This window comes from Polypterus senegalus, chromosome 3, assembly GCF_016835505.1.
Source record: "Polypterus senegalus isolate Bchr_013 chromosome 3, ASM1683550v1, whole genome shotgun sequence".
In the NCBI taxonomy this organism is placed as follows: domain Eukaryota; kingdom Metazoa; phylum Chordata; class Cladistia; order Polypteriformes; family Polypteridae; genus Polypterus; species Polypterus senegalus.
In genome coordinates this window covers 42,580,107-42,596,191 of record NC_053156.1, presented here as the reverse complement: position 1 = coordinate 42,596,191, position 16,085 = coordinate 42,580,107, and the positions used below count along the sequence as shown (strand labels likewise).

Here is a 16,085-nt window from a genome sequence, read left to right as displayed (position 1 = left end):
CGACATTGACTAGTCGTTGCAGCCCTAAATGCCATATACGATTTTGGTAATCTCTTTAATTTATTTCAACTCCATGCCTAGAAGCTGGCTTTCTTATTTGGCAGATTTAAAGGAAAAGAGGACACCATTGCCTACACAATTTAAAACCAACCTTATGACACATTTGGGATTTATTCATGAGAACATTAGATGAAAACTTAGATGTTCCACCAGATGCATCTTTTTAAGAATGCTTCCTTTTATTGATTCTAGAGCTGTCCCTCAGTCCATGCAAATTGTTAGCTTTAACTGTGCTTATTAAAAATGTCTGGATAAATTTAGTGTTTCAATCTCCCTTCACACACAAACACCATCTCAAGTATTCAAGGACTGTGTAAACAAAGCCATAGGTAAATACCCTGGTAACCTACAGCCAGGTTTGTTTTAGGTCTGCTAATAAGTAAATTGTTGTTTTGTGTACTTGGCTTAAAGTTTACTGCTCATTGTTCCCCAGCACCTGAGAAAATTTGTTGTGATGGGTTTCAAACTTTATTTTTCATTGCTAAACATTTTTTTCTATAGTTGTCAGAAATTGTGATTAATTTGATTGCTAAAAACACCTGTCCCAGGGAAACAGGCCAGTGCGTTTTGATTTTTTTTTTTGTAGGTTGCATATTTAGAAGTTAGATCAGAGAAAATATAAATAACTGTTTTCAGAAGTCATTTGTAGTCCTACACTTAGAGAATCCTTTAGATAGCCTCTTTATGGCAGGTAAAGCGTTTGATTTTTGTTAACATTAATGTAACTAGTGCTTCATTTTCTCTTGTGATTGATTGTCATGAATTTTACCTTTTGATTGCTGTGTTGTGTGCATAAAGCAATTAGCACTGCCACCTCATAGCTTCCTTCTTTATGTCAAACATGCCCGTGTTAGGTTAATTGTCCAGGTATAAATGTGTGTGTGTGTTATATACTTAATTCCGTTATTTTAAATTATTACAATAATTTACAAATGGTATATATTTTGTGTTCATGGGTATTGCAAAACGTAACAGTTGTGTATTCTGTTTTAGAAACAAATGCGCCTATAGCTGCTGAATCAAAAGAGAGAAAAGAAGAGGAGAAGCCAAAAGAGAAAGTGAAAGACAAAGAATCCGAGCCACTGCCGCGTCCTCTACATAAGACTTGTTCAATATTCATCAGAAGCATTGCACCCACCATCTCCAAGGCAGAGTTTGTCTCAGTTAGTATACATCTTTTTTTTTTTTTCTTTTTTCTTTCTCCCCTTGCTGAATTTGCCAATATTGGACATTACCCTCATTTGAAAAAGTGTTTTAACAGTTTTATGAAAGTCTCACTTGGTCTAAAAACTATCATAAAAAAAAAAAAAATTGTCTCACTATATAGATATGTTGGTATAATTTTTTTTGCGTTTTTCTTGAAGTGATGAAAATAACTTTGTCGCAATGGGTTCTGATCTGAAATTTCAATGTTGTCTGGTTTAGGGACACGTCTGCTTAAGGGCACTTGGTGCTGTAACAGTAATTAAAAATATATTGTGGCTTAAAGAAATGTCATATTTAAAAATATAAATAGAGAAACTTAATGCAATATAAATATAAACACGTATACAAAGTCGAATAACATTTTAAAATAGCAATCATTTTCATGTGTGACTTGAGAATATTGGAATTGTGAAAGCTGAATAAATTAATAGGCAAAATTAAGAGGACAGCAGATGTGTTCTGTTTAGGAAACTGGATAGGTGTTAGAATGAAAGAATTGGAATTTTTTGTTCTGATGGCGGAATAGAGGGAGCAGTTTTGGAGACTGTAAAATGGGTGGAAATATGGTATAGCTTTAAGAGTTGCTTGTTAAGTTAATGCCCCAAAGGTCAGTAACAAACTGATGAGTAGAAAGGCATCTATTAGATTCCATCAATAAAACTTTTGTCTGCTTTCAATAATCTATAGTTCTTTGAATTTTAAATTTAAAATATTTATGCCATTAGTGTCTTCTAAACTGCATTGCATTTACACACCCACACATTGCAGTAACTGAAATTTGAAGAAAACCCTTTATTTTATTTTAAAAGCTTTCAAATATGAAAGCAAGAACTGACATTCAAGTTAATTTACTGACTAGAGAACATTTAAAATTTTGATAAATTCATCGTTAAACTTTTTCACTTATTTAGATTGTTGCTAATGTGTTGACTTGAGGAAAAGGGTAGTGGGAGAAGTTCTCTACCAAAATAAAATCTAGACTCAAGGTTGTATGTGCAACGGAAGTTGTAAGTTTAAGAACAATTGTTTTTTTCCATAAGGATGAAAAGAAAGTGGGTTGCTGCCATATAATAGTTACATTTTCAAAAATGTTGCTTCTCATCCTTTTTTTTTCCTCCCCCACTCTAGCTCTGCCGTCGCTTTCCTGGATTCATGAGAGTTGCTCTTTCAGATCCTCAACCAGAGCGAAGGTAAGTTTTTATGTATTGAGAACAGAAGACATTTGTAACAGCTGCACATGTGTTGCCCAATATGTAACATGTAATTTTGTACTTTTTTTTTAATTAAGCAGGAAGTTTTATTTGCGTAGTGAGTTTAAACTATTGATTATACATTTATTTATTTTGCATCTTCCAATTTCTTTTAAGTTACTTACAGTGGCCTGCAAACACATCCTGTAAAGTTTTTTTTATTTTTCTCGTATATTTTAACAAAAGTTATTGTTTCAAGAACACTAGAAAGGGTAATTTTAAAAATGTAGAAAGCAAATCACATTTTGCACTAATTTCTAAGATTTAAATCAAAAAAGAATTTATTTGCATGTAAAAGTTAATACACCCTTGTGCTTATTGCATCAAATACTTACAGTCATAATTGGTTGCTCTCAGTTGAGAGATGGTTAGCTAATTAGAGGCAAGGGGTGATCGGGGGCCAGAATGATTAGGCCATGGTGGGTAATTTAGCAAGCACATCAGAAATTTGTGGTGAGTAGTTTGCAATTTTGACATGTGACTGCATCCTCCCAAGGTCCAAAGAGCAATCTGAGGAAAGGTCATTAATGCATGCAAGTTTCGAAAGAGATTAAGACATTTGCAAGCAACCTGTAGTTAAACAATCCAGTGTCCGAAAGATCATAAACTTTAGAATGTTTAATATACCTAACATTCTATCCAGAACAGGCTGCTCCACTAAAGTCGGTTCGAGACCAGGCTGAATGTTTCTCCTAAGAAAAGAATTGCAGGCATGTCTTGCCCTTGTCAGTATCAAAATCTCTGAGATACCTATCCAAATGAGACAGCAATGCTTGGCTCTACATGTGTGGTCAGAAAGTAAGAATCCTCTGTTCTCCAAAAAAAGAGGGGAAATAAAACAAAACTTTGTACTTGGAAGTTTACCAAATTTTATCTCAGTGAACAACAGAACTCCGATGATTAGACTATTTTGCTTCCTTCCAAAATATGTTTGTAAAAGTCTTAATGTACTAACTCTGGATAATAGGATAGTAACTACTAATAGGATAGTAACTGTTGCTTACTAATGGTATTAATAGAAACATATTTAACTCTTTTAGGGCTGATTTTTTTTTCCTTTCCTCTCCGGGCTGAATATTTTTCCAAAAACTCGTTTTTTTCCAAATAGAATGCAATGGTTCAACACATCAGTCATCAAAAAAAATGTCACTGTCTTGCATGTTGTATGATCCTGCATTCTCTGTGATTTCACATACATATCACATACATGTTACACAACAAAGTCCTGCAATGTATGATGATGCTCAAAGCAGCCAATTGCATGCATTGCCACATTGCACTGCTTACAATATGTGTTGCATTGGTGCCCCCTTTTCAGTTGTCTGTTGCTGAACACAACACAGTCAGGTTTGTACTTTTTGTCCTTATGTTACAGGAAAGGTGCACTGTCAGCCTGTCTGGCTGTTCTTTGTGATGGCCTTCCTCATTTTGCAAAAGGCACTGCAACATACTCTGCCAGCAAGCCATCAACCACCTTCTTTCAGAAATCTGCTACATTCTTGGTGCTGTCACTGTTTGCTTGCTCGAACAATATATAGCCATTTGTCAGTGCAGCCTCATGCATGCGATGGTACACAGTGTGGTATTTCTTGGTGGACTTATGGCCATAAGAGTGTGACCCAAGCATTTAATCTTGTTCAACTCTGGTCATTTTACAGTTATACTCCTCCACTGCAATTGACTTGTCCAGCTTTCTACCTTCTGGTTTTCCCTTCTGATGAATTACTTTCTCACATGTGTTGGTGTGTACTATAGACAGGCCACCTGTTTGACATCTTGCCATGCCACTGCCACCAAGTTTTCTGCCCACATGAAAACTGATTCTTGTCTCTTTTCATTCTCAGCCTGCCTGGCTTCAATTGTGAAGCATGTATCATCTGTCCACCCTCACTGTGATTACATGACAAATTCTGGTGATGTATAGAAATTGTCCATGTACTCAACATGACCCAAATGTTCATAGCCCTGTAGCAGCTCCAGCACAACCTGATTTGTCAAGGGACAGTTCTCTCTTCAAAAGGAGTACTTTACTGTATATTTTATTACTTTCAGGAGGAAACCAGTGTTTGTTTCTGCCAGTACAAAATCCTTTATGCCATATTTGTGGGTTTGTCTGGCATGTACTGGTGGAAAAATGTCGTCCTTTGTATTTGATCGTTGATTCATCCACAGACAGATCACAGCCAGGCTGATAAAACTGTTTATATATGGGTTGAACAATGTCAAGCAGGGGCTGAATTTTATACAGGGGGTTATACCTTGGCTCACTTCTTGGGATTAGCTTCTGGTTTTCACAGAAATGAATAAAATTTTGCAGCAGCATGTTCTTATCACGCAGCATGTCCTGTCCAAAGCCACTAGGGGAAAAAGCATGTTTAGACTAGTGCTCCTTTAAATTGTATCTCCAGTCCAGTCCCATCTTTACTTGTAATGCCACAAAGCCTTTTATCTAGTCTTCTGTTTTGGGTTTTCACTTTGAAAAGCAAGAATGTGGTGCAAGGACAGCCTGCAATTCAAAAAATTTCTTTGACATGCCTGTTTCTCGTCTGACAGTAGTTGATTTTTTTATTTAAAAAACATTGTACATGCATCACCAGCAGTTCTTATTTAGACTCTGTTTGCTACTGTTGTATTTAGTGAAGCAATAATCAAAATGACAGAAAGATATGGTAGCAAACAGAAGTACTTCTGAAAAATGTTGAACCAAGTAGCTGTATCTTCTATTACAACAAACATTAAAATATACATATTACTGTTAAGCTTCTGTTAATTGTGCTGCTGAGCTCCTGAAGTGATCATGGCAATTTTAGCTTTTTATTTTCTCTGAGTCAATTCTTTTTGTTCACTTTGTTTTGCTGTCTCTCTCTCTGTCTTTCTGAACCCTGGCCATTTAAACTTCAGATTTGAGGAATTGGGGACAGATGTTTAGGATGAAGTCTTGTTGATGTAGCCTTTGCAATGAAGTATTTCACTGACATTAACTACAAACTTAATAAGGGGTTGTCCCCAGATGAGTGTTCTCATTTGCGAATCACGTCTAGCCTCACAAGACCAGGCTACATGATGAAGGGAGTTTGTACACTGTCAAGCTGTGTTTTTGATTGTGTTATCAAAAGTGAGTGACATCCTTGATAATGTCTGGTCACACCTCATTAAAATAACAATTAAGATATTATCCTACATGATTCTTACTGCACACTCCTTGATGAGACAAAGGTAGGGCAGTTTGGCCACAGTGGCAGGTGTTGGTGAAAACAAAAACTGAGAGAAAATTATAAGAAACACTGGCAAAACGTCATTGCTGCCACTGAGGACAACACCACTGAATGAGGTGAACCTTCGTCCCCACTGAAGACTATTGCTTTACTGAGTTTTGAGTAATTGCAAAGGCCACTTTTCTTTTTGTTTAAATTTGATCACTTTTATCTAACTATTTTTGAAATGAATATTAAAATGCATATGTGGTCACACAACCTTTCATGGGGTGTACTTACAACTACAAGCAGAGTGGGAGTTAACTTAAAAAGAATTGATTCTTGCATTTGTTTTTTTTATAGAGTATAATTGTAGGCCATAATTGTACTTATGCACTCTCAATGCTAGGTTTTTCCGAAGAGCTTGGGTAACATTCAAGCGCAATGTCAGCATCAAAGAAATCTGCTGGAATCTACAGAATATACGAGTAAGTTTTTTAGAATTGGAGTTTTTATCTTTCTTTCAATACCTTTTCAATGCTAGTCATTAACTGAATTCATAAAAAACAGAAATTAAGTATCCGCTAATCACTTAAGTTTTTAAACAATTTTTATACATCTTTGCCAGGTGAGCCAATAATTGTGGAGGAAATTGTGTGTATGTGTATGATTGTGTGGCCAACTGGACCAGACCATTTAAAGGCTCAGGACATCTTTGCAGGTGTTTTAGGTTAAATTAGCTGATTGGAGTGTGACACCATGAGTCTACAATATTGAACTTTTTCACCATATTCAAATTTTCTGAGATACTGAATTTTGGGTTTTTATTAGTTATAAGCCATAATCCGAAAAATGAAAAGAAATAAATGCTTGAAATATCACTCTGGGGATAATGAATCTATATAATATGAGTTTCACATTTTGAATTGAATTACTGAAATTAACTTTTCGATGATATTCTAATTTATTGAGATGCACCTGTATATACATATACCTATGTGTATAATATAAGCGATCTTCCAATTAGGTTTTTTTTAAGACCATTACTGACCTCTTGTTACTTGATTGACCGATTCAGATAGTCCCCTTGACCCTTTAAAAAATATTTTACACTAAACTCCTGCATAACCTGATGCAGAGAGGTGTTATGTCCATTATTGAAGTGTTATAAGACTATAACCCACAGGTGTTAACTGTTCTTTTTAATAATAAAATTCAATTGTGTAGGCTTATTGTTCAGTGAGCATAAAAATGCTAAAATAGATAATTTCCTTACAAGTCATACTTTAATAAAATATATGCAAAAATATTTACCTACCAGTAATGGCGCTCTGCGCGATAACAAGCAGTGAATTCACTTGCATTCATAGTTTTCATACTCTTTCTCTGCACGTTTTAATATTTGTTTGCTCAGAGGATAATGCAGAAAGCAGTTTTTCTTTTTTCCACGCTAGCAGCCTGTTGCTTCTCTTCTATCGTCGGCATCTTTTCGCGTTAAAACTGATTAAGTCAGTATTTTTGTTGCAATTACTCAGTACGTTTTCTTTAGTTTTTCACTTAAACTGGCACTTAAGTCTTCAATCTGCCTCGAGAATGATTTAAGATATGAAGAGGTAGGAGAAATGATGAGAACAGCACACATACTGTATGCATGCGCTGTATGGCTGCCCTGCTGGCCGCTGCTGAGAGTTGAATAAAATAAAAATAAAAAGAGAAATAATCTTAGAAGTCAATCGTCACCCCGAAAACGGACAGTAGACGTCGCATGGCATGTGTACCAAATTTGAGGTCAGTAGGTCAAACGGTTTGTGAGCTACAGGTGATTTAAAATCCTGAACAGACAATGTGTGTATATATGTATAAAATATATATATATATATATATATATATATATATATATATATATATATATATATATATATATATATATATATATATATATATATATATATATATATATATATATATATATATATATATATATATATATATATATATATATATATATATATATATATATATATATATATATATATGTATATATATATATATATATATATATGTATATATATATATATATATATATATATATATATATGTATATATATATATGTATATATATATATATATATATATATATATATATATATATATATATATATATATATATATATATATATATATATATATATATATATATATATATATATATATATATATATGTATATATATATATATATATATATATATATATATGTATATATATATATATATATATATATATATGTATATATATGTATATATATGTATATATATATATATATGTATATGTATAAAATATATATTTTATATATATATATATGCATGTATGCACATTTCCCAATTCTCATATTGTCTGTTAAATGTCAAATTTAACTGTAAAAAGTGTCGTGTTAAACCCCTCAAACTCCCACCGCAGCACCAAATCAAGCACTATTTGAAATTACCTGATAAGTCTAGCATGAGCTCAGTTCATCTTGCTGTCAAAGTCTCACTTTAGTTTCACTTTTCATTTATTCTCAGTTAAGAGACTGCGAGCTAAGCCCAGTTGTGAACAGAGATCTGATCAGAAGAGTCCGTCATGTTAATGGGATCACCTTGCATAAGCAGATACTGCGCAATGATATAAAACTTTCAGCAAAACTGATCCATTCACTAGACGACCGTGAACAGCTGTGGAGGTCTGATGAAGAGAAGAGTGATGGGGGAGCAATAGAGGTCAGTCTGAGACCACAACACATCATCTTTTCTGTAATGCAGAGCAATTATATTTTTAACTGTTTTTTGCACATTAATATATCTATAGTTAATATTATGAATGTTATTTTAATATGAGTGACATTATGTAGTACAATATGATCTTGAGAATTTGTTTTCTAATTATTGTGAGCTGAGACTTGGTTATAAAGTAATGTCTTAAAATATTAAAATTTCTTCTGTATATTTTGAATAGGTAATTCGTTTGAACTAAGTCATCTGTTTTAGGGCAGCTTCCATACAGCTAGTTTTTGGTATAAGAATAAACAGTAACATGTCATTTTTAACTTTTTTTTTTTTTTCCCCCCAGCTTCCAGCACAAAACCCTATCCTAAAAAATATCACCGACTATTTGATAGAGGAAGTAAGTGCTGAAGAAGAAGAGTTACTGGGCAGTAGTGAGGATCAGGCTGAGGATGGTGTGAAAGAGGGAAACCCTACTGAAGTGACTGTTGAGCGAGATGAAAAACTCATCAAGGTCTGTATTGGGTTATTCAAAGTCGCAGTATGTTTTGGATCAGCCCTATAATATTTAAAAAAAAAAAAAAAGTAGAGTTCAAACTTTATATACCTAATTAGCTGAAATTGCTCCATCAAACTTGCTGCTTAAGTAAGGAGTTAAACTTTATTTCTGTGAATTTTGTCTTGATATTAATAGTATGACAATAGTTCTATAAAATTGACAGCACAGGAACCTCTTTATGTAATCTATAACATCACCAAAACATTTTATACCAACCCTAAATCGCAGCACATTTAGATATATTTTTGGGTGGGGGATGGAAGATTGGTGTCTAAAACTTTGGAGTCATAGTGGTCCAGAAACCAGATAGTGTATATCTATATAATATAAAATTCTTTTCCCGTTTGAAATGGAAATTACGTATGACCACAGAATATATTATTATATAGGAACTAATCATTTGTTTATGGACGCCATGTTTATATCTTCTTTATGAATTATTATTTGTGTGCGAGTTATTTTACTGATATTGAAAAGAAGTAAACACAAACAGTCCGATCCATCCCATAGAACTGTGCCCCTGCGTCGCCCTCTCCCAGCCCCCCTCTCTGGACTCCAGCGCTGAGCCTTCTGCCGCCAGGCATGTTCTGACAGAGAAGTTTTAGTCCAAGTGACTGTGCGGAAACTGCCACATTGTAACTTTTTTTTTAATTGGCAGTACTTGATAGTAAAAGAGATGAAGAAAACAGCTTTGCGTCTTTCTACTTTTTAACTGCGCCGAGCTGTAAACAATGTGAAGACGAGACCACCTTCAGCAGTGAGGGGTCTTGACAACAAAGTGGACACTGGGAGGCGCGGAATGTCGGGCTGCTCCGCTGGGTCGACAGCTTCAGTTTCGGGCAGCGTCCTCTCTTCTCTCACTGTTTGTGATACTTCAAGTTCCCTGTCGGCTTCTTGGACAGTGGAAATCTCTGTGAATGAGTGTAATCTGTGCCATCGAAGCATGACTCTCTTGGTAAATTGCGGTGCACAGCTACTTTCCCTTTAGGTGAGTTGAGGTCACTAAAACCCCGCAACATCCAAGGTTGCTTTTGTGATTAGTTATTTTAAGAAGATGGAGGGTTTACATCTAAGAAGATGTACCGACCTCTTCATGTGAAGTATTGAACTTGGGAATTGTTTGGACCTTCTGCCCGTTAAGCACAGGCTATAGAACAATTTTTCTCTTAAATCACAGGCACGTAGTGCAAGGTTGTCAAGCAGGTAGTTTACCCAAAACCACTGCAGTAGTACTCAAAGTATCTTTACTTTTTAAATGTTAATGTTTTACTGTTTAATAATTTATACACTTCTTATGTTCTTCAAACTCTTTTATCAAAATGTTTTACTACTTAATAACTTATTTTATTTTTAAATACTACATTTTATTTTTTTTCCCTTGCACTCAGTAAGCGAAGCCACTGGGTAATCAGCTAGTTATAAATAAACTTCTTTATCTCTCTTTTGGATTTGAAGCTTCACAGTGTTGAATTGCAAATTAAAAATACCCTAAATGAACACTAACTAAAAAGAATTAACAAAATATCACCCACTTTGTTTGATTTTTGCATTCTGAAAAGACAACAGGACAAGAGGGCCCATCCAACTTATTGGAGTTTGAAGCAGTTTTGCCAAGAAGAATGGGCTAAAGGTCTAGATTAAATGTCTAATGCCAGTAGATACCCAATTTGCTGCCAGAGGTAATCCTAGCATTGTAGTGATACCAAAATTTCAAACATTGATACGATATTGAAATTCAACACTATTTTCCGTATCCCAGACAGTATATACATTAATTATATATAATTATACAGTATAAAGATTAATTATAAACATTTAAGTAAATTGCAATTTATGCATTAAAATCTTAACATTGATGGAAACAAGTAATAGAAATTTGTTATTAAATGAAAATATTTTAACTTGTGCAGTCCTTTGTAAAACAATTAAATGTAAAGTTTAAATCCAAAAATATATATCCAAAATATATTTATTTTTAAATATTAAAAAAAATACTGAGGTAGCACAATGAAATGTTATAAATTTCATTAACTGAATAAGTTTTGCAATCTTCTGTTAACAGTATACCTAATATTAAACATTAAGTAAGCATTTGAGTAGAAAGAAAAATCAATGTATCTTTGGTGAACAGTTATTCAAAAAAGCAACACATTTCAAGGTATTTTATAAATGTAAACCATGCATATTACACATTTTTGTGTAAATCTACGACTTTTGTAACTTTCACATTTTGTTTTTGGCAAGAAAGACTAACGTGTCATCATACTCTTCTGTAAGGGCGCTGTATGCTTTTATTGATCTACAAATGAGCCCTGACATACTAAACACATGCTCTGAAGCACATCTGGAAGTATATGATCACATGGAGGAGAAGCAGCACTACTGTTCATGCAGTTGAATACTGAAAAGTTACAGCCCCATGCATCACATAGCTAATGTGACGAAATTATAATTTTAAAATCGCATGTCATAAAACAAATGGAAGTAACATTACGGCAGCAAACTTCTTTTTGAGTGTTTTAAAATCAAGGAAGTGATGGAGCACTGTATTGGCGAAAAAGTGTTGCCTCTGAATGAACAGCACAGAATGAAACTGATCTGCAAATGGTAATTGAAAATCCCTGTCTTGATGTGTTAAACGTTTAACTAGCTACAAACAAAGATTAACTTGGAGTATAGAAATAAATGTCCCATTCCTACTTCAAATGCAAAATTTTAAAGGTTTATACGTAATATTTCCTTAATTGAGAAATTAAGATACCTTTTCAATATGTTGTGTTGACTCACAGTTCTTCCATACAGGCTTGCATGCATCTTGCACGTTGGTTTTTTTTGGCTACAAAGCAGAAGTATTTCCGCCACTCTGGTTGCCTCTTTTGCCAGTTAAGCGTGCAGGTGGAGGCTCCGATGCTGCTAAAACTGCCATCATATTAACACTTGAGTGAAATGAAACAGGGCTGTAACTTGAGCCATGGTCATAAAAATGAGCACTGAAGCAATTTTAAAATGTTGAAATTGGTATTTATTAATATTTTGACACTTTTGGCAGCCCTATTTGGTCTTTCTGCTATTTCCTGTTTTATCCTTTGAGACCTAAGCCCAAAAGTGGGGTATCTTGGCTTTTTATATTAAAGTAGATATTTTATAGTCTCATCAAGAAATTTGTCATCTGATTCAGTGCAAGTGCAGCTTTTCAGCTATGTTAGTAGTAATTTATAGTACTAAATATAAATATATGCAAATAGAACAAAACATTTTTACATTGTTTTTATTGTGTTCTCCACTTCAGAAGAATCTTTAAAGAAACGCATGTTGCAAACACATTTGTATTGATTTGAAAATTACTGCCTAGTATTTTATAATTCAAATTAACAATTGAATGTATATTATCTTGTAGGATGCATGTATCAAAAGTATAAGAACGTACAGTATAATGTAATAGAGCATCTTATCATTGCAGGTACTGGACAGGCTTCTTCTATATCTGCGCATCGTCCACTCAATTGATTACTACAACACATGTGAATATACTGGTGAAGATGAAATGCCCAATCGCTGTGGTATTATTCATGTGAGAGGACCTGTCCCACCAAATAGAATCAGTCATGGAGAAGGTAGGCTAAGCATATGTTCTTCAGCAATAACACGAGAAGTAGAATTTTCTTGGGTTTCTAAGGGTAAATACCAAGAGTGTTTAATATAATTTATTAAATGTAGTATGTAACACTTGGTTATGCTTTTCCATTTAATTAGAGTTCAGTGTGGGAAGCAATACTTTTCTGAAGAGAGAGAGAAAGAGAGAGGTCATTTTAGCACTGTAAAGTAACATCCCACTGTTTGTCACACTTACTTTAGCAGACCAGAGAAGTCTCCCAAATCTGTCCTCTGCTCTGCCTCCGCTGCACTTGTTTGCTTTGATTTTATACGATTCTGACGTGCTCGGGCGATTATTGTTGAATTAGTAGTTCTGCTGTAGATATGACCAATTTCAAATAATATATTTCGAATTCAGGCAGTCTACAGGGTAAGGACGAAAGCCATTTCCATGTCTGTCATTAATTCAAATTTGTAGGTAAGTCAAAACAGATATGTATGATTTTTATTTAGCATCAGTCAAATGTTTATCATATATATTTTACATTTTTATGCACACACACAACACAGTGTTAATGGCAACATGATCCTACTTAAAAAGGCATATTCCTCAAGCTATTGAACTGCTGAAACTGTGCAGTGTTTTCCTGCAAAGGTACACTAAAGTGTACATGATGTAAATTTCATTATCAGTCCTTTCTTGCAGACCCTTGTGTCAGCGACCACCCTTCCTCCAAAATTGTGTAACTTTGCTGCCTTGTGTACATCAACTGTGCACAAGCTAAACAAATCATCCACTCATTGATGGAGCATATGTCTTTGGTGTTCCTCCTTTCCCTCGACAAGTCCGACATTAAAACCAGTGTTTCTTAACCTTTATGGTCCTTCGACCCAATTTTGCCTTTTTTAAATTCATTACCCACTATCAGCAATTGCAAAGTAACCCTTTGGCAAAGGAACTTGCTTAGAAACTGTGAAATATTGTGCAGTCCTGCCAATCTCTTAGGAGACTTGATGTGAACCAATAACTGCATCCTGTCTCTCACTGAAGCTGCTCCTCTGTCTGGAGATGATTCTGTTCAGTGAATGCAGTGGATTTTCTATTGACAGGAGCCTGTTTAGTGCCCATTGCTTTGCCACGGATGTCAAACTGTCCAGCTCTGTGTCTACAATAGAGCCTGCTTTCATCACCAGTTTGTCCAGGCGTGAGGCATCCCTCTTATTTATGCTGCCTCCCCAGCACACCACCACGTAAAAGAGGGCACTCGCCACAACTGTCTGATAGAACATCTGCAGCATCTTATTACAGATGTTGAAGGACGCCAGCCTTCTAAGGAAGTATAGTCGGCTCTGTCTGTCCTTACACAGAGCATCAGTATTGGCAGTCCAGTCCATTTTATCATCCAGCTGCACTCCCAGGTATTTATAGGTCTGCACACAGTCACCTCTGATAAACACTGGGTCCATGAGGGGCCTGGTCCTCCTAAAATCCACCACCAGCTCCTTGGTTTTGCTGGTGTTCAGTTGTAGGTGGTTTGAGTCACACCATTTAACAAAGTCCTTTTAGTTTCCTATACTCCTCCTCCTGCCCACTCCTGATGCAGCCCACGATAGCAGTGTCGTCTGCAAACTTTTGCACGTGGCAGGACTCCAAGTTGTATTGGAAGTCCAATGTATATAGGCTGAACAGGACCAGAGAAAGTACAGTCCCCTGACCACAATGTCAGACCTGCAGTTCCTGAGATGCACATACTGAGGTCTGTCTTTAAGATAATCCACAATCCATGCCACCAGGTATGAATCTACTCCCATCTCTGTCGGCTTGTCCCTAAGGAGCAGAGGTTGAATGGTGTTGAAGGTGCTAGAGAAGGCCAGAAACATAATTCTTACAGCACCACTGCCTCTGTCCAAGTGGGAGAGGAATCGGTGTAGCATATAGATGATGGCATCCTCCGCTCCCACCTTCTCCTGGTATGTGAACTGCAGAGGGTCGAGGGCGTGGTGGACCTGTGGCCTCAGGTGGTGAAGCAGCAGCCACTCCATGGTCTTCATCATATGTGACGTCAGAGCGACAGGCTGGAAGTTGTTCAGCTCACTAGGTTGTGATACCTTTGGGACTGGGGTGATGCAAGATGTTTTCCAAAGCCTCGGAACTCTCCCCTGTTCGAGGCTCAAGTTGAAGATACGCTGTAGAGGACTCCCCAGCTCCAACGCACAGGTCTTCAGCAGTCGTGGCAATACTCCATCTGGACCCGCTGCTTTGCTGGCACAAAGTCTCCTCAGCTCTCTGCTTACCTGGGCAGCTGTAATTGTGGGTTGGGGAAACTCTCCTATGCTGTTATCAGCATAAGGATGGGTGGAGGGTGCAGTACTCTGAGGTGAGATTGGGTTAGGGTGGTCAAACCTGTTGAAGTTGTTCATCTGGTATGCTCTCTCCACGTCTCTCTCAATGGTGGCACCCCGCTTCGAGCTGCAGCCAGTGATGATATTCATCCCATCCCACACCCCTGCAGGATATCCCAGTCCGTAGTTCCAAAGCAGTCTCTCAACTTCCTGAATGAGCGTGTGGTTAACTTAAAAGGTAAACACAATATATGATCCATTATTTCACTAAACAGATGGAGCTGAACACTTAGTGACTTCTGAAGCAAATATAGGCTTACAAATATTTTTACATTTAATGTAAAACACATGCGTGACGTTGTTGTTGCAGACCTTCCTTTTTGCTTCCTATGTATAGAGTGGTCCAGATCTGATTTATGCAATTTTCATTATGCTATAACTTAAGTTTATTACATAGAATATCACCCAAAAGATCCCGGACCATCTAAGTGTGCAAACTGACGACATGAATCGTCTTTGATTTATGCTGGGATGATTCCAGTTTGGCACAAAGTCATCCAGACGATCTGTATCTGCATAATTATATCTCGACCACCCTTTATAATAACTTAACACACATTAAATTAAATTTCATCTGCCATCAATCTGCCCAAGCCTGTATGCTATCTGTATCTGTACAGGTGTGCGTGTACACACACGCACACACAGGGGAGGCAGGCTGAAATGGGTTTTATCAGAAAATGCAATGAACGTTAAACTGATAACGTCATTTCTCAATGCACTTGTGCCACCTGACTGGAAGTGCCTGGATTCCACCAGAATAAATGGCTTTGTCTTGTCTTCTACCTCCAGAGCACTAAGAACTGTTCAGTCTAAAATAGTTAAATACGCATCTGCTGCTAGTTAATTTCTTACTGTCTGTCTTGCTCATTTAGCATCTTGTGCCTGTTTGGGCTGCTTAACACTGGCCGTTTATCTGCATACCGCTGATCCTTCCCATTTATTGTTTTGAAGTTATCCTCAGTCCCTATTTCTGTTATTGGGCTTCTTAACGCTGGCTGTTTATTAGGGCTACAACTAATGATTATTTTGTTAGTCGACTAATCGTTAAATTTTTTG

General features: G+C 36.0%; 1 protein-coding gene across 3 annotated transcripts in view; it reads left to right on the top strand.

Moving 5' to 3' along the window:
* Positions 1-16,085, top strand: part of srrt (serrate RNA effector molecule homolog (Arabidopsis)) — a 43,822-nt gene that overhangs the window by 16,101 nt on the left and 11,636 nt on the right. For all 3 annotated transcript variants that reach the window (XM_039747041.1, XM_039747040.1, XM_039747042.1), the window contains exons 10-15: positions 1,054-1,223; positions 2,395-2,456; positions 6,120-6,198; positions 8,273-8,467; positions 8,817-8,984; positions 12,490-12,643. In XM_039747041.1, coding sequence (XP_039602975.1) covers positions 1,054-1,223; positions 2,395-2,456; positions 6,120-6,198; positions 8,273-8,467; positions 8,817-8,984; positions 12,490-12,643 — 828 coding nt within the window. The remainder of the gene's footprint in view (positions 1-1,053; positions 1,224-2,394; positions 2,457-6,119; positions 6,199-8,272; positions 8,468-8,816; positions 8,985-12,489; positions 12,644-16,085) is intronic.